The 23,316-nt window shown below is 37.3% G+C and overlaps 1 protein-coding gene across 1 annotated transcript in view; it reads left to right on the top strand.

Moving 5' to 3' along the window:
- Positions 1-23,316, top strand: part of ASAP1 (ArfGAP with SH3 domain, ankyrin repeat and PH domain 1) — a 146,775-nt gene that overhangs the window by 59,875 nt on the left and 63,584 nt on the right. The window contains exon 4 of the mRNA XM_017746044.1: positions 16,152-16,224. Within this exon, the coding sequence (XP_017601533.1) occupies positions 16,152-16,224 (73 nt within the window). The remainder of the gene's footprint in view (positions 1-16,151; positions 16,225-23,316) is intronic.

The following is a 23,316-nucleotide window of genomic DNA, read 5'->3' on the forward strand; positions in this document are numbered from 1 at the left end:
AAGAGTGTAGAAGCAGTTTGCAGTGATATTTCTCTTGGTATGCAGTTCCACCGGTTTTTGAACAGGGATATTTTCAGCTGGAGTTGCATAAACGCTGTTGTGATTAAACCAAGACCTTCTGATTTAAAGGTAGCATCACTACCATGTCTTTTCCCTACCCTCAATTTAGTCCAAACCTGTGATGATACAAACTGGAATTTTATTGTGTTTTCCTGGTAGATGTTCACCAAAAATTTTTTTTGTTTGTTTGTTTGTCAAAACATTCTGGGTCAGGGTAGATACTTCTCAAATGCAGCATTACTTGTTCTAATTGGTAGGTTTCTCCAGTGTCTGATGCACCAAGCTTCTTTCCAAAAAAGTATATGTATAAAAAAATCTATATTAAAAATGTTAATCTTAAAAGGCTAAGAGCTAACTTAATAACAGTCAGTTCATTTTTTTCTAAAGGATTATGGATTTTATTAAAACAAAATGGCTTTCTGGGAAAACTTTCTACTCTTAGTGTTTCAGTTTCATGCATTAGTTCAGTAACTTTCCATTCGCTTCATAAAGACTGGATGTCCTTGAGTCATATAAAGAAGTTAATTAACTTTCGCTCTTGGTCGGTATAGGGCAAAAGTTACAATATCAGACAGCTATCCTTGTAAAGACTGGCAAGAAATCACAGCTTGTCTTTTTCTATGATATAAAACATTCTCCAATCTATACATGAAACAATCAGGTTCTGTTCTCTTTTTTAGTTTAAAACATACTGTAAAATATGCAATGGAATTTTGAACAAATTGTGTATTTTGCTTTGAGTTTAATAATTTGATTTTGATGGAGCACATCAATATAATTTGTAGAACTGGAGTAATGTCTAAGGGTTATGTACAATTAAAAACCAAAATATATGACGTTTCATTGCTGTGGTGAACGTAATTGTTCAGTTAATTCCTTGCTGCTTAGTTACTGTTAAAGCTTTCAGAAAATCTTCCCTCTTCTCTATGTAAATAACTTTTGGGGCATTTCCAATGATATCTGTTTCTCAGATCTGAAGAGCAAAAAATGTCTTAATTTTCTACAGGGCTTTTGTGGGCTTTTTATTTCCATCTTTTTACTGAGGTTTGTCTGGTACTGTGCATATATGGTTATCTGCTGGTGAATTCCTTCTTGTTACAGCTGACATAACAGAAATGCCATTAGTGAGGGGAAGAACAGCTGTGATGCTGTAGTCCAGGAGTTGATAAAAGCCCAGGAGCTTTTCTGACATTGCCAACAGTAGAGGATAAGAGAAGAGTGTAGGAAAAGGGCAGAGTTGTAGAGATACCTTTTCCAATATGACCTCCAGTAACATGAAGCTCAGGATATGTCAGAATGAAGATATTAAATTTATATTTAAAGGCCATACTGAATTTTTCTTCCATGACTTTACCCATTTTGTCTTCTATTTTTCAAAGTATGCATAATTTTTGAATTCACAAGGAGTTCCACAGCTCACCCTATGTGATACAAAGCAATATACTTTTTTTTTTTTTTTCTTAATTTGCTGCCTGCTGGTTTGTTTAAAGTCCTCTGCCCTTTATGTTAGAACAGACTGTGTTCAGCCATTGGATATCCACCCCACTTTGCCATTTGGGATTTTTATAGACCTCTGAGGCCAGGCAGGGTGCTTGGCCTCTGTCTTGCCATGTGCTCCTCTCTAGAGATGGAGTTTGTGCCTGCTGTGGCTGCTCTGCAGAGATCTGAAGGGCTATACTTACTGTCTTGGGTAAGAAAGAGGAATAGGTGAGACTTTTGAAGGAGCTGCTCTGTGAAAGGAAATTCAAGGTGAAGTATTTCTAGAAAAGCTACTGTCAATTTCCCACAACTTCTGTTGCACCACTTAGTGTTTGTTGTCTGTTTAGTGCTCTATTGAGGCCAGCATCTGGCCTCCAGAACTAAACTCCCCGTTATTAAATACCACCTTTCTCTGAGCAAGAAGTGTGCTGAGAGGAAGTGCTGTCTGCTTGGAGTGATGTCTGGTGTAGCAGATAAATGATCTTATAAAAGCAGCAGGAGGTATTTAAACCAGGTTACCAGACAGTTAATAATACAGAACACTGGAAGTTGCATAAAGTGCTTTTCAGATTTTGCTCCATTGATATTGTCAAGTGCAGTAACTCTGTAGCTGCAAATGTAAAACTTCAGACCATCCTTCAGCCATGGTTTATGCACTTGTGAAAATCATGAGAAATGGCGTAAGGAACAGCAGTGAGTTACTGTAGTTTAAATAGTTGACTGAATTTCTGAAAGGTAGAACCATTTTAAAATCAAGAGAAACAATATGAGATTTAAACAGGAAATCTATAGACAGAGTCACCCCTGCTTGGTGAAGGAGAAGCTGGAATTCAACCTCTGTGTGCATGGATATTGCTGCCTTCTGGCAGAGTTGTTTTCTAAGCGTTCTAGTTTTACAGTCTCATAGTGTATCTTCACAGATTAAAAGTAGGTGGATTGCAAGGGATGCAGCTCAGATGGAATGGATCTTTATGTAGTTGAAATATGAAATACAATCTGTCTTCTCGGATCACACAGCAATTTTCACGGAGTCCCAAAATGGGTAAGGTTGGAAGGGACCACAGTGGGTCTTCTGGTCCAATGTCCCTGCTCAAGCAGGGTCATTCCAGAGCACACGGCACAGGATTGTGTCCAGAAGTTTCTTGAATATCTTTAGTGAGAGAGACTCCACACCCTCTCTGGGCAATCTGTTCCAGTGCTCAGTCACCCAGACAGTAAGGAAGTTCTTCCTCATATTCAAGTGGAACTTCCTGGGCATCAGTTTCTGCCCGTTGCCTCTTGTCCTGTTGCTGGGCACCACTGACCAGAGCCTGGTCCATCTTCTGACACCTCCCTGCAGATACTGATAGACATTGATGAGGTCTCCTCTCTGTCACCTCTTTTTGAGGCTGAACAGGCCCAGCTCCCTCAGCATTTCCTCGTAAGAGAGATGCTCCAGTCCCTTAATTATCTTTGTTTTCCTCCACTGGACACATTTCAGGAGCTCCACATCTGCCTTGTCCTGAGGAGCCCAGAACAGAGCACAGCACTCCAGGTGAGACCTCACCAGGGCTGAGCAGAGGGGCAGGATCACCTCCCTCAACCTGCTGGCAAGGGTCCTCCTGATGCACCTCAGGATACCTTTGGTCTTCTTGGCCACAAGAACACACTGATCTGTGTGTGCAAGTTTGTGCATCCATTGAAGGGGTTAAAGCCACCATGTGTGCAGTTGTGCATCCTCCTTTGCAATGGCCATAACGCACCAAAAAAAGGCAACTTTAGTCTGATCTAAGTTCTTGACTTTGTGATCACTAGTGTGCTGGTACAAAGAAAGTAGTGGGAATGAGTGGTTGGAAGAGGGGAAACAGGAAAACCATGTTTTTAAGGTCCACTGAGGCAAATGATCACTCTAACTTTCCACTAAAACCTGCAGGGATGCCTGTTGTCCTGTTGCTTTCAATCATAAAATACCAGCTGGAATGTGAAATGCTATTGCTTTTAACCTTCATTCGTTTAACACTTTCATCTTTCCTGTCCAAATTTTCATTATATTACCATTTTTTCTGTACATTCATTCTGTGTTTCAAAGTGAATCTTCTAACCATACAGATATATTTGGTGTATATTGTGGGACATCTGTTGTATTTTCTGATATGTGAAGAAGTTGTTACTTCCTAAGGAAATGATGAAAAATCCATTTTCATTCATATGCCTCCACTGAATTAAATTACATTTGGAGGTATTAAATTTTTATTAAAAATACTATGAGGAAGCTGCAGAAATGTAAAAAGGAAGAAAGTGTCTTTCTGTCTCAGTAAAAGTGATCATGAAATGGTACTGTATTTATTAGTGATAACATTGTGTCATGTCCCATAGTATCAAAATTTGAAGGTGTTTGTCAAGAGAATACACTGTTGCATAAATTCAGAAGTTTCTGTTGTGTTTACAGCTTCTTCTTTACAACTTTGTGAGAGCTATTGTGCTGTTACTTAATACTGCAGCCTATCAATCTCTTATTGTTCTAGTGTCTTAGTCTGTCTAGTTTTTATGTAAAATTATTCCTTGATTGTGGAAACTTCTTGATTGTCTTTAAGACTGATGTTGACTGAGGTTAATTTTATTTAAGCACTAGCTGCATCCATTAGATTTAGCTAATATAATATTTAGAGTGGGCTGAAATGAATAAATCGATTTTGAGAACCAAGGTAATTTTATGATAAATACTGTAAATTAATGGGTTTTAGTATTAGTCTTAATTTTGTGCTTTGGGTGGGGGAATTGTATAGTTAAAAGAAGAAAAAATATTAGACTAAAATGTGAATAACTTGGTTTCTGATTAAGTATACTTAAGTATGTAATTACTGGTCTTTTGGATGGATTTTAAATTATGGCATTACTTTGTCCTATGTTTAAGTGGAATCTATATGTTCTAGTTGCATACTATACAAGCATGAAAAACTACATGGTAATAATCAGCTTTGTCCATGCACTTTTGTTACCCTGTGGTAGCAATCCTGGTTTTCATTTGCTTTCCCACATTCCTTTCTCTATTATGAAACAAAAATTATATTCCTTATTTTATCTGTTCTTTTGAAGTGACATATATCGTCTTCATAGAATCATAGAATAATTTGGGTTGGAAGGGACCTTGAAGACCATCCAGTTCCAACTCTCTGCCCTGGGCAGAGACACTTTCCACTAAACCAGGTGGCTCAAATACCTTTCTGACCTGGCCTTGAAGACATTCAGGGATGGAGCACCCATAACCTCTCTGGGCAGCCTGATCCAGTGCCTCACCACCCTCACTGTAAAGAATTGCTTCCTAACATCCAAACTAATTCTACCCTCCTTCAGTTTAAAGCCATTCCCCCTTGTCCTTATCACTCCATGCCCTTATAGAAAGTCCCACTCCTGCTGTCTTGTAGCCCCTTTAGGTACTGGAAGGTGCTATGTCACCCCAGAGCCTTCTCTTCCCCCACCTCTCTCAGCCTTCATCACTTAGACTGTTGTTTAGATAAAACAAAGATAAACACAGCAGAGTTTGGTACACAATTATTTTATAGTCATTGTGAGTGTCTAGTACAAGTGTTAGCAAAAGTGTTTTAAGCTTGAGGAAGAGAAGGATAATTGTGCATGGTCTTCTCCACCTCCACTGAACTTGAACCTTCTCCTTCAGGTCTTGCATATACGGGGAAATTGTGTTCTTTGACTAACTTTTTCTTTTGCATCTGTGGAGTTTGAATGCTTTTTGTCTGAGTATTTTAAAGAAAGTTGTTGCTAGTGTGATTTAGCTATGCTTAGGATCTTGGCTATAAATTATGTCCAAAGCTTAATATTATTAAAAACATTTACAGAATATTCTCCAAGGGCATCTGTTCTCTAATGCAGTAATAAAAGAGAAATAGCATGGGACTCTTTTTACCAAACACAATACTAGGTTAAAAAATGTTGTGAAATAAGTAGCAGTTTGCTTGCAAAGTACTCATAATGTTTCCCAAAATGATGAATATTGCAGCTAGATTCTTCTAAGTTCCACTGTGGTTTTAAAACAATACCTTTACAATCAGCACTGGATTTAAAGTATGGGAGAGAAGGTGGAAGATTCTGTGTTGTCCCAATGACCTTGGCAGGTCATATACACAATTTGGGGAATTTAGGTTGCCTTTACACTGTAGGATTTCAGTGGTGTTAAAATATCCTCTTCTTGAACCCTTGATTGATTGCTGTAGCTTATACACTTGTACATGAGTCAGAAATTCTTTTCTATGCATAATCAGTTTGCAAGTGGTCATAATGTGTGCCAGCATCCCCAAAATAAACCCTAGAGAGTATAGTCAAACACAGGTCTTTGCTTTAGTTTCTATATCCCTTCTCATCTCACTTCTTTTCACTTGTATATTGAGAAAGCAGATTTTACTCTGGTCTTAAGTTGTATATAAAATTTTTCTGGTAATTAAACATATATATCATTAAATTGTATGTATTACACACATCTATGGCTTGGTTTTTTCAGCCTATATTGCTTTTAGAGGTCTGTAGGTTTCCTGTACCGCAGTGAAGATGAGGTATACATCCTCATTTTCTACTATAAATTTATGCTATTTTTGCATGTGGATTGAAAGGCAATGTAGAAGAAAATAGAAGATTTTAGATGAGGCTTTTATTAAAGTACTGGACTTGACTATCCTGATTATGGTGTTTCCTTTTCTGTAATTTTCCAACTAAATTATGTATGTCCAGAGAATATGTTTATATCAAAGAACATGACATTGAGATTAAAAAAAAATATTGCTTCACATCTAAATTATGCTCTTGTGATTTTATTTTCCTTTTTTGAAGGGGGGACTCAAAGTCCCTCATTTATGCATTTTGTAATTCTCTAGTCTAGGCTAAGTAGAATTAAAATTAGATTAGAAACACAACTCCTACTGTATGGAGTAAAACTTCTCATTTCCATTTTTAAATTTATCTTAAAACAGAAAAAAAAATGAATATATGCTTATTTTCTAGATTGGTTCTAGATGTGCTTTTATTTTTCTTCCTGTTATTATCCCATAGTGTCATTCTGTGTTATACCCTGTAATGAGGATTGATTGTAAGATGATAGCACTTAGCTGGTTACCCAAATGTAGCTCTGAATTTCATAAGTGGTGGTGGTTGAACGTTTAACATGATGTAAGATGAAATCTTATTGAGTCTGCCATCATTGCAGTCTCCAATAGCAGAATAAAACTGAGCTCTAACAGTGTCCCATAATGCTGTAATAGTCTTCAAGGTCTGTGTTGTACTGGAAATCCTTTTTTTTTTTTTTTTTAAATTAACCTAATGAAAGTCTTGAAATCTTCAGCTTTGAAAAAAATAGACACAATTTTAAATTTCTTTTTTGGGCACAAAAAAATATTAGTACATTAATATACTCACTTTTTTCTCTGAATGGAATAATTCTGAAATGGCATATTGCAGTCATCCATCAATGTATGCATTTAAATATTTCTTCAGGAGTTAGGAGGAGGAGGAGCATGAGTTGTTTCTGTTCTCAAGTAAGAGATCATTTCTGGTCCCTCACCTCAGCCAGGGCAATTTTTTTTTCTTGAAAGGATTTCTACTATTAGTAGTAATGGCTGGCAGAAGATCCTGACAATGCCACTCGGGATTGGAGTTTATGGAGCCATGAGGTTTGAGTGTGCTGTGTGCCTGCAGCACCACAGACAGGCTGCATTTATCCCCCTTTTGTCACTTTTGACTTTTGTAGCATTCACGGAAACTGTGTACAATATTTGAAGAGTTTTGCTGCCAGTAAGAATAACTAGTCCTGATCTAGTGCATCTTCCCTCCCTGAGCAGAAAATGCCTGTGAGTTACTGGGATAACGGCTTAAATGCAGAGCCTGCTGCAAAATATTTTGTGGCTTCAGAAAAAGAAGGAAAAGAGTTAACGGGACAAAAAATATTTTGTAGTATTTAACTCTGGTGCTGCAACTGAAGAGCTCTCCTGTTAGTGAAATTTACAGTCTGATATCATGGAGGAAGAAATTTTCCAGAGACTTCTGTGCTTTTTTCCAGTTCAAGTTGCTAAGAATCACATTTCTAATGACCCTATGTCTGTTAGCACATGTATGGAGTGTGATTATGTTTATGCTGTTTGTATATCATCTTCTCCTCACTTTGTTTCCTTTTGAAAGACCTTGCCTCAAATATTCACGATCTTCTGATGAGTTTATTGTTTGATTGTTCTCAAAAATAATCTGGTTCTATTTTTTTGTGTTTGTTAGTGTTTGGGTATGTCTCTCGCATATAAGCTTTTCAGATTAGATTTTTGTTAAATGAAAATGGCACTTCATACTGTGTTGGGTTTTTTAAATGACAAGAATCTTCAATGAATTATGCTGGAAAAAATGTTATTTTGTAGGGTAGTATTTGGTAGCCAATGCTCACACCCAAATTAATGTATTTTCCCTGGCTTTTGTAAAAAGCATAAGGAGAGGTTCACAAGAACACAGTGAGAGAAAAGGCTTTTATTAGTTTAGGTTCATTCCCTTTGTGCTTTTAAAACAGTACTTAATAGATTGCTAATGTGGACAAGCAGGATCACCTCTGAGGAAAAAAGACTGATAGCATGCCATGACTTTCTAAAAAGTAGAGTGCAACAGCACTCATTATTTTTAAACACAGGAACATTTGTATGTAGGAAGATTTTTTGGTTATATTCTGTGCAACCACTTGCTGATGCTATGCAGCCTTAATGCCGGCAAAAGCCGTGTGTGCAACCTGGGACATGTGTATGATGGCATCTTCGGGAGCTGCGGGCCTGGCTATGGGTGTGCTGGTTTCTGAGCTGGAGCCATGTTTTATCTCAGCAGTCATGCCAATGTGTTTATCCAGCACCTGGGGTAAGAAATAGGTGAAATTGTGCTGCAGTGATGTTTAAACTGGGAAGATTTTTTCACTGATTTTGCTGTTCTAGGTTTTCATACTATTCAGCTTTACTGCTACTAATTTAAGAAGGGGGTTTGTATGTAGTGAATGATAGCTGTTCTAGCAGTTGTAGCTAGTTCAAGGTGTGTTGTTGCCAGTGTAAAGGTAAGAATATTGTCACTAAGTAGTTGTGGATGCCCCATTGTGCCCAGAGAAGCTGTGGATGCCATATCCCTGGAAGTGTTCAATGCCAGGTTGGATGGGGCTTTGAGCAATCTGGTCTAGTGAAACGTGTCCCTGCCCTTGTCAGGAGCACTGGAACTAGATTATGTTTTCCAAACCATTCTCTGATATTTATCCCCAAGATTAGTTTCTACCCAGTGAAACTGGTTTAGAGCCTGTGGGGGAAATTTTTTATCTGTCACTGGATGGTTTCAAGTGTTGTCACTATTTGTGGGCTTTTCAGCATCTCCTACACAACAGAAATTAGAAAATAAATCTGATCGGTGTCATCAACATTCCTGGAAACAAATATCTTAGCTTATTTTTCAGATATCTCTAAATGTACCTTGTGCACAAAATGAGTTAAACTCAGAAGTATTGATGTAACTCAGCTGAGAACTTAAAGGAAGAAACTGCCCAAAATATTGTTATGCTTTCCCAGGTGTGTCAGAGCATGCACAAAATCCAGCATCCAATCCAAGTTCATTAGAAAAAATGTGATGCTAACATCATTTTATGCAGAAGTAATCATACATAGATAGTGATTAGTGTCTACATTCTTGGTCTTGCAGAAGAGGCTGCTGGGTAGGAGTCTGGTTGCAAAGAAGGATCTAATTGTCAAAACACATTACAATTAGCAATACTGCACTTTTACAAGCAATATCTACTGTGCTTCCATTTGAGTAATACTTGGGGAATAATTAAGTGGCTAACATTTTTGCAGCTCTTTTAAGAGCCCACACAAATGAGCTGGCTCATCTATTCTGACCTTTACAGCTCTGGAGGTTTGTGTTTTTTGTCACATACGTGGAGTTTGGAGAGCGGCTGTTGCATTGCATCAGACCATGTAGCTAAGAGCTGATATGAGGAAAGTTCAGCTGATGGGATCTACGTTAAGTTTTGGCATTATCTGAAAAAAAATTTTCTGGAAAAATGTATTTACTCAGTTTGATCACTGAATGCCCTTTTCTTTAGGTTATGGTTAAAACACTCAAAGCTTGCAATTTTCAGAGAAAAGATAAGATTTTAAAAATAATGTTACCTTTTAATTGATCTTCTTTTGGGAGGAGCTAGTAAATGGCTGTGTATGAAATGATGCCGGCATCAGTTATTACAGTGATAAGTGCTTGTTGATGTGTTGTTTTGGTTTGCTTCCTCTCTTTACTTATTGGGACCCTTTTGGGTTTTTTTAATTAATTCAGGAAAAGTTCAAACTGGACCTTTTTGTAGCCCTCTTTTATACAAAGAGATTGTCTCTAGAAAATTCTTAACACTTCAACACCCCTATTTTTGTCATGTAGACATGTGCTGAGGCCAACAATTGGAAACAAGTTTCATTGTTCTGTTCATTCACTGGCAGGACCAGTATGAATTGAGTGGAGAAGGAAAGACAAGTAGTGTGGTTTGAGTCACTTCTCTGTGTTCAGAGTTAGGTGGGTTTGGTAGTCTACTCATATCTGAATGAGTGAGCTACTGGAGACCAACACTTGGTGCTAATCTTCTCTTTTGGTTTTATTTCACGGTGGCAATTATAGGGGTTTGTGTTGTTGCAATTTCAGTGGCATGCAGTAACTTACTAGCTGTCTAGTCTGTGTTTATTGTATATCCAATTTTACTGTGAGGAAAGCTGATACTGCTTCTGAACAGCCATGACTTTGTAAGGTGCTATTGCTCTGCTTCATTCCATGGGTTCTGTAAATGGGACTTGAGCAAAGTGCAAGCATGTTTTGTAGTATAGACAGAAGTAATTTCTGTGCCAGGGTTAGAGAAGTGTGTAAATTGCTAAGTGAAAGATTTACTACTTTTAGTCCCTTGAAGCTAATAAATCATCCATGTGCATTCCATGAAATAATTATTTTTGTATCTGACAATACAGGCATGTGACTACCAAGCATTCATTACACCCATTTGTGTGTATAACCTCAAATATTTTTATATTTCACATGGATTATTTTTTTAATATAAGAAATTAATTTTTTAAAATACTTGGAGGGAGGGTTTTTTGTGATGAGTACGTAGATTGTGCATGCTCTAATCACCTTCAAGGTTCTGTCATGGGTTTTTCTTGTGCAAAATGTTGTAATGGTTTAAAACATTTCTTCTCTGCTATATATTTTTGTGGGTGGGTTCTGGTGGCAGTAAGATATGGAATCTTTTAGGGCAAAACTCCTGCAAATGGTGTGAAATTCTAAATTTCCTCTGATATAAGAATGAGCAGTTTGTTCCAGTTGGAAAATGCATCTTCTTTGGATAATAATCTACTTGAAGGGATTAATAATATTCAATAATATATACTGACATATTAATGCGATGGTCAGTGTCTTGAACCACTTTTGTCTTTTATTATTGTAAGGCTGGAACAGAAATTAGCAGGTTTTTTACCCCTCTTTAAATTGTAAAGGTTTGTGAGGTACACAAGATATATTTGATGTTTTAGTAGCTCTAGTGGGCTCAAGGAGCAGTAGCATCCTTTGTGCAAATGTATGCCTCTGGGTTGGTGCTGATTTCTAGAAAAGCTAAATTTAATATGCATAAAAAGAATTTTTGTGATTGGTTTCTGGACAGTAGTTTTGTGTTAATCTAGAAAGAAATGTTTATGTGCTTTTTAAACCATGATTTTCATGTGTAGTAGCAATAAGCACCTCACATACTCAGAAGCATGATTATAGTATGCAGACTTTTGTGTACAAACACATCAGGACAAATATAGAATCACAGAATGGCTTGGGTTGGACGGGACCTTAAAGATCCTTCAGTTCCAACCCCCCTGCCATGGGCAAGGATACCAGCCAATACACTCTAATATATATTAGTATTTGTGCACACACATGCACATGAATATATACATATCTATACAGCATAAAAGGATACAAGGTTTTAAAGAAACAATTAGTGGTCTATCTAGATGTGGACCTGCCAGTTTTTACTACTTCAGAGATAGATAGCAAACCAGAATCTACCACTTTCCACACTGCACTGTAGTATAATTTCTGGTTTAAAATTTAGAAGCTATTAAAACAGAACATGGTCCCAAAATAGAAATACCTTTCACTGAGAAGAGATCAAGCTCTTCAGGGTTGAGGAGAGGGAAGAGCAGTATCTGTCTGTGTGAGCAGCAGTGGAAAATGTCTAGCAGAGAGGACTGGTGTGGGTTAGGGAATGTCAGCATATAGATCTTCTGACCCAGCTCTGCTCTGTGTGCTGTGTTAGGCTGGTAAAAGTGCATGTGCAGCTCCTCAGTGATCTACATCAGTGAAATGATCCACATCAGTGAAATGATCCACTGGGGGGACTTACCACCCCAAAATGTATTTGATTTTATAGCCTCAAGTGGACAAGTTTTCCATTCACTAGTATGAATAGCTACCAATAAATGTACATCTTGGGAGGGAGGATGCTGCAAGTACCTTCTCTGAATGTGAAATGGTATCTGTAAGTACAAATGTCTATCAGTGTGTACTGCACTGATGGAAGGTGAGCTGAATCCATAGTGCTCAAAAGGAGCCCCTGGCTTTCACGGGACTATTGACTCCACAGCAGCTCCTGAGCTGGATCGTGGTGTAGCCAACTGAGTGCTCTGGGATGAGGGAGCAGAGATGCTGCTTTCTTCACCAGTGCAGATTTGAACCAGGTTGGTGGTTTGAAATGGCTGGCTAGGGTCAAAGTAGCCATATTTTAGCAGAAAGGAGAAATTATATCTGGGGAATATATGTGGGGAATTCCACACTGATTAGTTAGAAGAAAGGCTGCTGAATGATCAGGAGATTTTCTTCTTGAGCATAAGCTTCAATATAAGGGAATGTAGCAACTTGAAACCTCAACAGGGCATGTGCCAGAGAATCTGCTGAGAATGAGGAGCAAGGACCTTTCCTTGCTTCGTTTTATTTAAGCAGATTAAATGTGGTGGATGTTTTGTGTTCTTTCTCCTTTTTCCCGTTCATTTCTCTCTCTGGGTTTTGGGGTTTTTTTGGTTGGTTTTTTTTGTTTGTTTGTTTGGGGGTTTTTTTGTTTGGGTTTTTTTTTGTGGTGGTGGTGGTTTTTTTGGTTTTTTGTTTTGTTTTGTTTCTTGGGCTTTTTTTTGGTGAACACTGATTTTACATTATTTTGAGCTTGTCTCCAGAATGACCATTTTCAAGAATAAAGCTTTGGTCAGCTAATAAGGTAGAAAATTTGTGGTGCAGGTATCTTTAGTAAATGATTTGTCCTTCCAAAATGTGTGAGAGAGTAAGAAAATGTTCTTCTGTGGAACTTATAAAGGCCTCCTGCAAGATGGTATCATGGAAATGAAGAAAGAAGCATTTGCCAGGGGTGGGTGGTGGTAAGGAGAGTTTAGTAGGTAGGAAGGAGTGCCACTAAATACCTAGAGATTGTCACAGAGACCCCTTGGTTCTCTAAGACATTGCGATATTCAATAATATATATGTATGCCACTTTTAATGGAAGATCAGATTTTGTGTCTTCTATGATAGGCAGTTAAAATATTTAGTATTCTAAATACTCAAAATTAAAATTAATGGATACTGCAAAAGCTTGTTTTTCCCTAACTAGGGAAAGCAAGGCTGTTCCTGTCTGGTTTAACATGCTGAGAAGGTAATATTACTCTGGAATAATAATTGAATTGAGCATTGAGTGCAGCTTATTTCCTTTGCAGCAGAGTGCAGCTAAAAATTATCAGCAAAAGACATCTAAAAGGAATGTATTAAGTTTGGAAACAAACTATTTCCATTTATATAAAACAAACAAAACAAAAACAACCAACCAAAAACCTCAACACCCAAAAGCACCCAAGCAACCCTAGATAACAGGTTTTGTGTACCTGCTATGTAAGTGTGTTTTATTTATAGTTTTGGACTATGAAGAAGTAGTTCACATAAAAATCATATTTGCAAATATAAAAATACAAAATTGGCCTGTGATGTCATTCTGACTCAGATCACTGGCACCTTTAGGCTGTGGATGTCATCTTTGTATATTGCTTTGCTCAGTGATTTGTCTTATAAAATAATGAATGTTCCCTTTCCTCCTGCTCTCACATTAGTGATTAAATCTAATTCAATAACAAATTCAATTTGGAAGATTTTTCTAATCTGCTTGTCATAGTCTTTTAGATTGATAACTTTAGGAAAAAGTTTGCTGGAGTTTTTATTTTTGTTTCTTTCTCCTGCGTGTCCAGTTTGCTTCAACACTAGACCTGAGGATAAAGTTTTATCTCTCCATCTCATCAATGTTAACCATTGTCTTTCTTTCAAAATATTGGTTTCAAATTCTTATCCCGTGTTCAAACTCTCAGTAGACAAGTGAGTCATTATTTTTTTCTGGTCATTGAAGGTGGAGAGAGCTTCAGTAAAAATGTATGATAGCAACTGCCTGACATAGCAGGCAGGCAGAAGCAAAAGCTTTTGACAGCATTTGCAGAGGAATCAAAGGGAAGCACTTGCTGTGCACTGTCTTGGAAAGGAACACTGAGTTCCCAATATTTTATTACATTTAAAAATGGTAACTTTTCCTGGCAAGATGTAAGTTAAGTCAAACCCACTCTTTTACTGGGGAGCAAAAGAAGTAATGATGTTTGCAGTTCTTAATGTTTTAATCCATTGTTCTGCTGTAAATGAAAAAAAGCCCAGAGATAAATAACATCAGAATGAATTTATATAGCTTTTGTGGTTCCAAATGTTTTCGTTTTAGCTGCCACAGGAGTGGTTGTGTGATTTGAGAAAGTGGTTGTTTCCAGTTAAGGAACAGAAACACTCAATTTTATTTTGTTACAGATTATCATGTATTGTTCAGCTATAACATTTTTATATGGTTAAAATTGGGCCACTCCAAAATAGAACTATTATATATTAATTGCTTTCTCTCTGTATGGATCTCTACTCTAAGTGTTCACACACAGGAACATCAGTGTTTGGAACTTACTTGTGAGAGGTACCCTCACATTTAATCATCTCTAATGTTTAGCACTCTAGCTTACTTGGAGCTCCTGATGTAGATTTTTGGAACTTCTTAATGCCCAGTGCAATGTTCTTCAATTGTAAAATCATAGAATGGCTTGGGTTGGAAGGAAAACTAAATATCATCTAGTTCCTAGCCTGCTGCCATGGCCACAGACACCTTCCAGCAGACCAAGTTGCCCAAAGCCCCATCCAGCCTGGCCTTGAACACTTCTAGGAGCATCCACAGCTTCTCTGGGTAACCTGTTCGAGTGCCTCACCACCCTCACAGTAAAGAATCTCTACCTAGTATCTAATTTCAACCTACTTTCAGTCTCAAGCCATTCCCCCTTCTCGTCTCCATGCCCTTGCAAATTTTCCAGTTCTCTTGCAGATCCCCTTTTTCAGGTACTGGAAGGTGCTGTGAGGTTTTCTAAGGCTTTCACTGTCAGAACCATCTCAGTTTCGACAGTGAACGGTCTGCTTACGGGGCGAGCTTTCACTCAGTGTTGCTGGTGATGTCCCTCTGTGAGGACACACACACTGCTGTAGGAGTAGCAGACATTCTGCCTTGTTTTGCCAGTCTTCAGACCCCTAGAAGCCCCAGAGTTTAAGCTTTTTGGATAACGTGGCTGTGCAAGGGTCTCTGCAGCGTGAATGGTGTTGTCTCTACCAGCTCCCATGCTCAGTTGGGCTGCTGTCCTGACAGTGGTTCTGAGTGCAAGTTCTCCAATCTCCAGTGATTTGAAAGTGAATATAATATGGCAAACGCTGCCAGCTTCATTAAAACTTGGAATTATTGATCTGACTTTACCTAGGTGATGGGAAATTGCCTGTGATCTAAATGGGGAAAAAATATAGCAAACTATTTAAGCATTTCTATGCATGATTAGAAATCTAATCCTCAATTCATCATTACTTAGTAACATTTTGTCCTGGATTTTTGAGCTATTGCAAGAAATTTTAAATTCTTAAAGATGTAATATTGAAAATTCATATTTGAATATTATTATTATAAATATTCTTTCAGTCACATTACGTTGCACAAAATCAGATATTATTCTTTTATTTTGATTTGCTACTTTTCATCTGCTGTACTTTTGTTATGTTGTGGAATTTGGTACAAGAGGTTAGTGTGATAATCTGTGTCTGTAGTTAAACACTTACTGTGGGAGAACCACAGATGTTAACAAGCAATTTAGTTGTAGTGGAAACTATAGGACTAGTGTAGAAGCATCTGCTATTTCTTGTTGTTCTGGGTTTATTTTCCAAAATATAATGCAATTTGAATAAATGCTTTGTCCTTTGCAAAACTTAAATAGTGTTTTTCTTCTAGCACTGTCAGTACTGCTCTACTCTGTTGTCAGAGCATTTTCAGTTCAATTCTTTAATTCATCTTGAAGGGGTTGAAAGACCCCAGACCTTCCCACAGGCTGAATCAGTTGTACCTGCAGCTTTTTCCAGCCTGTGAAACTCCTTATTTTGTGGGTTTCTTTTTATTTGTTAAAGTATATTCTGGAAATCAGTGAAGTAAATATTTAAAGTTTGTTTATTTCTTGCTATTCTAGGCATTGGATCAAGACAGAACTGCACTACAGAAGGTGAAAAAATCTGTGAAAGCAATATATAGTTCGGGGCAAGGTAAGACATTGTTTTCAGTTTTACGTGAGAACCAAAGCATTTCATTTCAAGTTTGAGATGTCTTGCAATTCTTGTAATTAACCCTGTTAAAATGTCTGGCATAAGAAAAGCTTTTCTGTTTAGGAGTATTTGGACTTAAAAATTTTCTTTCTTTACTTCTGATTATACATCAGATTAATGTGCTCTCCAGTTCTTTGACCGTCATATTCCTTCTCAAAGGCCTCTAGGAGAATTCCCATGGGTAAATTTTCCTGCTGTCGTAATATTTCAAGCAGTTACATTCAACTGGAACAATGCCAAAAAAGTGTTCTCAACTGAATTTATAGAAAGCACTTACAAGTGAAATAAGATTTAGAACTTGTTTAAAAGTTTAAAAAGTAGATAAATGAAAAGAAATATCCACAGGTAGATTTTTTATTTTTGTCAACATTTGCTCTCCCTTCATAACATTATATATTTCCCTTCTTACATAAAAGAGTGGAGATACATAATTATTTTGCTTGTTTGAAGACACTGTTGATGTTTTACTGGAGCTATAGTAATTACTTTGTTGAGAGGTTAGTTGGCTAGAATATAAATTGATAATCAATTTGAATGCAGTAAAAAATTATGATCAAACCTATCAATATAAAAACTCACTTTTAAAAATGCTATAACTCTAATATTTCTACCTCAGTTTCTCTTACATTCTAAACACTGTGCCAAAGGCAGATAGGGTAACAGAGCTGTGCACCTTCCAATAACCTGGCTGTAAATACAGGATTTTAGAAAATCTCAGTTCCAATTCCCTAGCAATAATAATCAGTGTAGCAAATATTTTCCATATACAGAGCTACCTTTGAGTGTTCTTAGTTTCTGTGTTTATGGAAGTGTCTGTAATTTTTAATGTCTTGTAGATTCTTAACTATTCTCATTTGCAAATCACTGATGCTGGTTTGTTAGCACCATGCTTTTAATTAGCTTTTCTGTGATTTCAGTTGATGATAAATATTTTCCCAATAGACTGTGAAGCCTGATACAAAGTGAGAATAGTATTTGTTGCATGTCTATTTAGTTTTATGCTTTTAGAAGTATTCAGATGCTCCAAGAAGCTTTTCTATTTGAAAGAACTTAGTTAAGCAGTTTCAAAATCTGAGTTTCAAGACTGATGAGAAGTGTAGAACACATTAAAGGTGTTCTGCCTGTTTTGAAATATATTAATGATACTAGAGAGTTCATCTATCGTTTGAGTCTTGTGATGAAAATAATATTGTTGTCAAGGCCTGTAAGTAGGGCAGTACTATATGAAGAAGTAGTTGCATTGGATAAAAGCAATAGAAGGTGGGTTAATGGTTTTGATTGGGTGCTCTGCATTTAAAAAGGAGCAGAGATGGGTAGCTGGTTATTATTATTTCTTTTATATTTTTTTTTTCTTTCTTTCTTTCTTTCTTTTTTCTTTTCAAACAAGCCTTGTTTCAAAGGTACGAGTTAGTAGGAATTCTTTTGGCTCAAGAAAGCATTATGCATAATCCTCTGGCTCCCTCTTCAGAATGCTGCTGATATAGGTTCTGTTGCAATGAAAAGCTGTGTGCAGGAGTCAGTTCATGCAGTGATTGATTAACTGGGATTAGTAAAACCAAGATGAAAAACATGTTATACATGTGAAACCTCATAAAAATAAATGTAAATATAAAGTGACTGAATTAAAACTCCAGCTCATTTTGCCTCCTTGTACAAGCAAGTTTCTTATACTTCAGTGATGAAAATTGATTTTGTTGATATTTAAGTAAAACATATCAGAAACAGCTGTAAAATGAATTGGGGTTTATCAGTTCAAGAAAGTATTATGTGGCTATTTTTATATTTCAAAAGAAAGCCTCTAACAACATTTTGAGAACCCAAAATTGGAATTTTGTTTTACAAATTTAGTAGTTTGCTAGAAGTTAAGACCATATTTAATCTGCTAGAGTAGGAAAAGTTTTTTAGTACTCTTCTGCTTCATAATCTCCTTTGAGAACTCCAGCTGGACTGATGAGAAAGGGTTATTCAGGGGCAATAGAAATTCTTTCTTCAGTTCAGTAATCCAATTCATACTCTACCAAAAGCCATAGCTAGGTATTTTGGGGTTATAGTGGTTTTGGGTTGTTGGGGTTTTTGTTTCTTTGTTTTTATTTTTGGGCTTTTTGTTATTGGGTTTTTTTGGTTGGTTGGTTGGGTTTTTTTTGTTTTGGGGTGAGTTTGTTTTGTGTTTTGGGGTTGTTTTGTTTTGATAGGGTGTTTTTTGCTGGTTTTTTGGGAGTTTTTTTTTTGTTGTTGTTGGTTTAGTTTTTTGGTTTTCTTTTTTTTTCCTGAAGTAACATTTGGACAGTGACAGTGACACAGTGCAGTGTCTCATACAGAATTCTTCAGGAAGGCTGAACCTTCTGATGTGTCAGTTTGTTCCTCTTCGGCACTGAATTGTGGACCACAAGGGACTGTGCTCTGTTACAAAGAGCTTTAACGTCACCCAGATACTTTCTGTTCTTCCTGCACATCCCTCACCCATTTGTCATATTTACATTTAGAGCTACTGCTGTGGAAATGAAAACATACCAACACAGAAATATAGAAATCCTTTAGAAAGGTCCCTCCCCTATTTTCGTTTCTGAGAGTATTGTATGGGAAGGAACTGTTTATGAAGTCCAGTGAGACACACAAATGGACACCTCTTTCTCACCCCTTGCTCCTTGTCTGGCTTGCTGTTTAATTCTGCATGATCGATTGTAATTAGGAACCCATCTTATGGCAATGGTGCTTGAACTTAATGGAGAATCTGTTTTGATTTCCTTTCCCATAACATTTGGATTGAATTATAATAGCAGCAGATTACACAATTAGTTTTGTTGTAGATTTTTCAGTAGCTCTTTTTCATTACTTCCCTTGGATAACTCCCAAATATAATCAAAAGAGTTTACATGATGGAGAAATAAAAACTTAAAATCCATACAAGACCAAAGGTACTGAGTTGGATCAGCAGTCTGCATGGTCTCCCACAATGTTCAACATCAGATGCTTGAGGAAGTAGAAAAATGGTGCAAAGATGGAGTGATTTTTTCTTTTTTAATTATTTTGTTTAGGACTTTCTCACCTCACAGTGACATGAAGACCAGGAATTACCTTGAGTCAGAAATTATATTTTCTGTGACAATTTTGAGTGATGTTTGCTACTTCTTAATGGACTTCTACAGTTTATTTTGTCCAAGGAATTTGAATTAATGTAAATCTTTAGCATTCTCAGTCTTGCATCAATCTAGTTAAATGCTTCTCTGCGAATTTTCCCAGTACATGTTCATGTTCTCAGGCCTTAAGTCACCTGAGGAGGAGGCTGTCCCTGCCCATGTTTATTCTTTCCTTTCCTCCACATATTTTTTTGGCCTGTCTTTCCTCCTTGTGAGGGTCATCCCTCTTAGTCTGCTTAGTTCCTTTCAGTATTTTTTGTGAGGGACAGAATTTCTTGGAAAAGCAGTAATTTGATGTGGACTTCCTCTCCCGATATGCTCATTCATCTCCTGGAGGTGGGAGATTTTCAAAGTAAAATTTTCTTTTTATAAAATGTGTTTCTTGTTCAGCATTTTGTATTCATCCACATGTCCACCAATTCTATTCTGCACTGTAGTTGCTACAAATTTCCCAGGGAATATATAAGCAATATTGCTGCTGGTGCATACTTGAATCCTCAGTTCTTTCTGGAACTTACTAAAAATAGCTATTATATTTGCTTTTCATTCTTCCTGTAGTGTTGAGGCTGGTATAAATAAGAGGTGTTACTTTGCAGCTACATAGTTTGCCTATTTTATTCTTTTGTACATGAATCTAAGTGATGTGCCATTGCACATGTTATCAGATTTTAAGAATTCTGCTGTTAGATTTGGAATAAATCCTCTGAAGCAGAGAAGAAAGAAAATTCTTCTATAAGAATTTCTTCAAGCATGTCAGTGATGAGCTGAGATGCAAAAAGAAGTAATTTACTTTTTGGGGCTGGCTTATCTCTCAATGCTCTTATACTGTGATGATCTAGAGAACCTTGCAGACTCACTGAGATGCTCCTTGCTCTGAAATCTTGAAAGAGGCTTTTATTACTTTTTCCTTGAACAATCTCATTCTAGAAGGCGTTACTGTTATCAAGTTCAGACAATTGTATGGTGGTCAAATAATTTTTTTTCTATTATTTTTTCATTATATTTCAGCTTAGTGAAGAACAAAATGAGAAAGGGTGTTTTTTTATTTCAAATAATTTCTGCTGTCCTTTTTAACCTTGCCAGCTTTCTTGCTTTTCTAAAGCCTTTCTGAGTCATCTTTCATTCATAAATGCATCTTGGCTCTGACCTTGGTTATTTTTCCTCTGGCTACCCGTGGAACAAAGCTGTTTTATAAGTGCAGCTTGAAAATAATTTAAAGTTGATCAAAATTCTGAAACTTAATTCTCATTTTTTTTAATTTAACCACATATGGAAGAATTAATTATCACTAATTTAGACATTCTTTGTCTAAATGTTTCTTTGAGTGTAATTAAAGTATAATCAGTGACAAAAGAGAGTAGTGTTTTTCTTCTGTAAACTAATTTTTTTGTGCTTGTGTTCTTCAGTGTTTGCAGGGTAATATATCTGAACAAAACTGTTGTTGAGGAAGGAAATTTTAAGGCTTTAATTTTTGTGATGTGTTTTCTAGGTCCAGCATATAAAGGCTATCCTTTAACCTCTCTTCATGGTTTGTACTTCTGTTCCCTTACTTAATATGCACAAGTAGACAGGCGTTTTAGTGGGCTCAGAAGCATATGCTAAAATTCTGGTCATTTTTGAGTGGGAAATAAACATAGAATTTAATGAATGCTGTGGGTTCCAGTGAAGAAATATAAATTCTGGGAGCCTGATTTAAGTCTTTTGTGTTTTTCCTGGGAGAAGTTTACCACAAGGTCACTTTAGGCATAGACAGCTGCAGGTGACTGCCTGGGAATGCAGTGCAAGGTGGGATTCAGCCCTGGGAGTCCTTCAGGCTGTGCCTCCACAGAGCTCAGAGCACATGTGCTCCCTGCTCCTGGCAAGTGCTGCTGTGCAGCAAAGGGCTGCTGCAAAGCTGCCGTGGCTGCCTTTCCTTCCTTAGCTGCTTGGATCCGCATCTCCAGAGGCGTTCCTGTTATTTCCTCTTAACACTTAAGGTTTCCTCAATATACCTGTTAGAGCTCAGATGTAAGGGGTGCCACAACTTCCTTGTGCGCTGAGCCGAGGGTTTTCTCAAACCAAAGGTAAATTCTGTGCTGAATGTTGCCCAGAATCGAAGGTGTGGGTTATGGAGGAGATGCACAGCTTCCAGCTCAGAAAATACAACAGCTCTATTCAGGCCAGTATGTTGGTTTATGCCACATCTGCCACACTCTAGTGGGGTTCTCAGCATGGGCTCAGGTGCTGGTGGCCTTGCCAGATCTCGCTGGGAAGGGAATGATTAGTGAGGCCCCTTTGAAGGGAGCTGCATTCGTCAGTGGGGGCAGAGCCCATCCTCAGCTGTCCGTGATTCTGGCACGTCTCAGGGAGCTGCTGAAGGAGCAGGATGTTTGGCTGGGGAAGCTGTTCTATTTTCATCCCAGTGCTGAGCGTTGCTTACGATATTGAAAAGACATGATTCAGTTCTGGAAGACAAACCTTATTCCCTGCATGTACTGCTGTCAGTGATCCCATCTCACTCTCAGGGTTATTAAAGTCTTGTATGAGGACTTGTATCTAAGAAAGTAAATATTGTCGTGCCCATTATGGCTTTCTGTATGCAAAGAAAGGTCTATTAGGACACTAGAGAGTAATTTCTGAGTTTGCATGAGGCACCTACAGTGAGATGAAAGGATGCTCTTTGCTCTAAGCATGTCGGGTTTCACATGTTGTATTTTAGCATAGGCCACGTTGCAGATTTTTCAAGTTATGTGCATTTAAGATCAAGTAGGGAACTGCCTTACCTTTTCAGCAGAAAATATTTCATCTCCTTTTACAAGATTTACATCAATACTTGTGTAGAAATTGAAAATTTGTTATTCTTACAGAGCACTTGCATTTTGTGTGCCTATGCATGGTAATTACAGCAGTAAATGCAGGAGTATTCCTTTTTCTTCACCATCGAAGGTTCATTTCTAGATTTAGGTGGTTTGTAGTCTGGGATTCTTGAGAATTTCCGCTATATTGTTCTAGGACAATGATCTGCTTCCTGCTTCCGCTTTCTGACCGGGAATTTCTTTTGCCTTTCCACAGATGAAACAAGCTTCTTCAACTCTTTGTCACTTTCTTTACGAAGTCATTTTTAAAAATGCTCTATGAAACAACACAGGGCTTAAAATCAAAATGCTGGGAAATACTGTGGGGTAAAAAGTCCTTCACAAGCAGGGACAGGGATTCCATCTAGGAGGGCTCTTTCCAGCCTTCCATTCTCCTTCCTTTTCCTTCAGCACAGCTGGGTACTCTTGAGCTTTACTCACTCAAGACTGCCTAAGCAAAAGCTCCTTCATAGATAAAGTCCTCTGTGTATATTTATGCAAAAGCTTTTACGTAAAACAAAATGCATATTTTATTGTTATATGGTGGTTTCCTTGGATTCAGTGTTAAGCTATTTGATTAAAATTGTATGCTTGTGGAACAGTTTTCTTGAAAACATACAGCTTGAATTGCAGCTCTGTATTAGCATATGATTAAATATTTGGCCTTTTGAAAACGTTGGTATTAATATCTGATCTACAATATGAATGGTGTGATGTGTGAGCTTTGGGGCTTGGTAATGGTAAATAAGGATTGTACTTTTTTTTTAACAGGTTTGGAAATTTTTTGTTGAACCTTTGGTGCACTGTTGTTTGAGTATCTGCAATACCTTAGAAGACTTAACTGTTTAACTCTTTATCAGCTGTTTGTTAATGTCCAAATAGATTTGTGCATTGTGAGACATTATTCAGGAGACTTGTTTGAAACCTATGACTTTTTTCCTTTTCTTCTGAGTCATAACTTGTAATTCAGATGCTCTCAGGCAATATAACAACTTGAATAAAATAAAACTTTCAGATTTTGGGGGAAAAAACATGATTTCTATTGCCAACTACTCCCTCTT

The sequence above is a fragment of the Corvus brachyrhynchos genome, unplaced genomic scaffold (genome assembly GCF_000691975.1).
Source record: "Corvus brachyrhynchos isolate BGI_N302 unplaced genomic scaffold, ASM69197v1 scaffold28, whole genome shotgun sequence".
Taxonomy (NCBI): Eukaryota; Metazoa; Chordata; class Aves; order Passeriformes; family Corvidae; genus Corvus; species Corvus brachyrhynchos.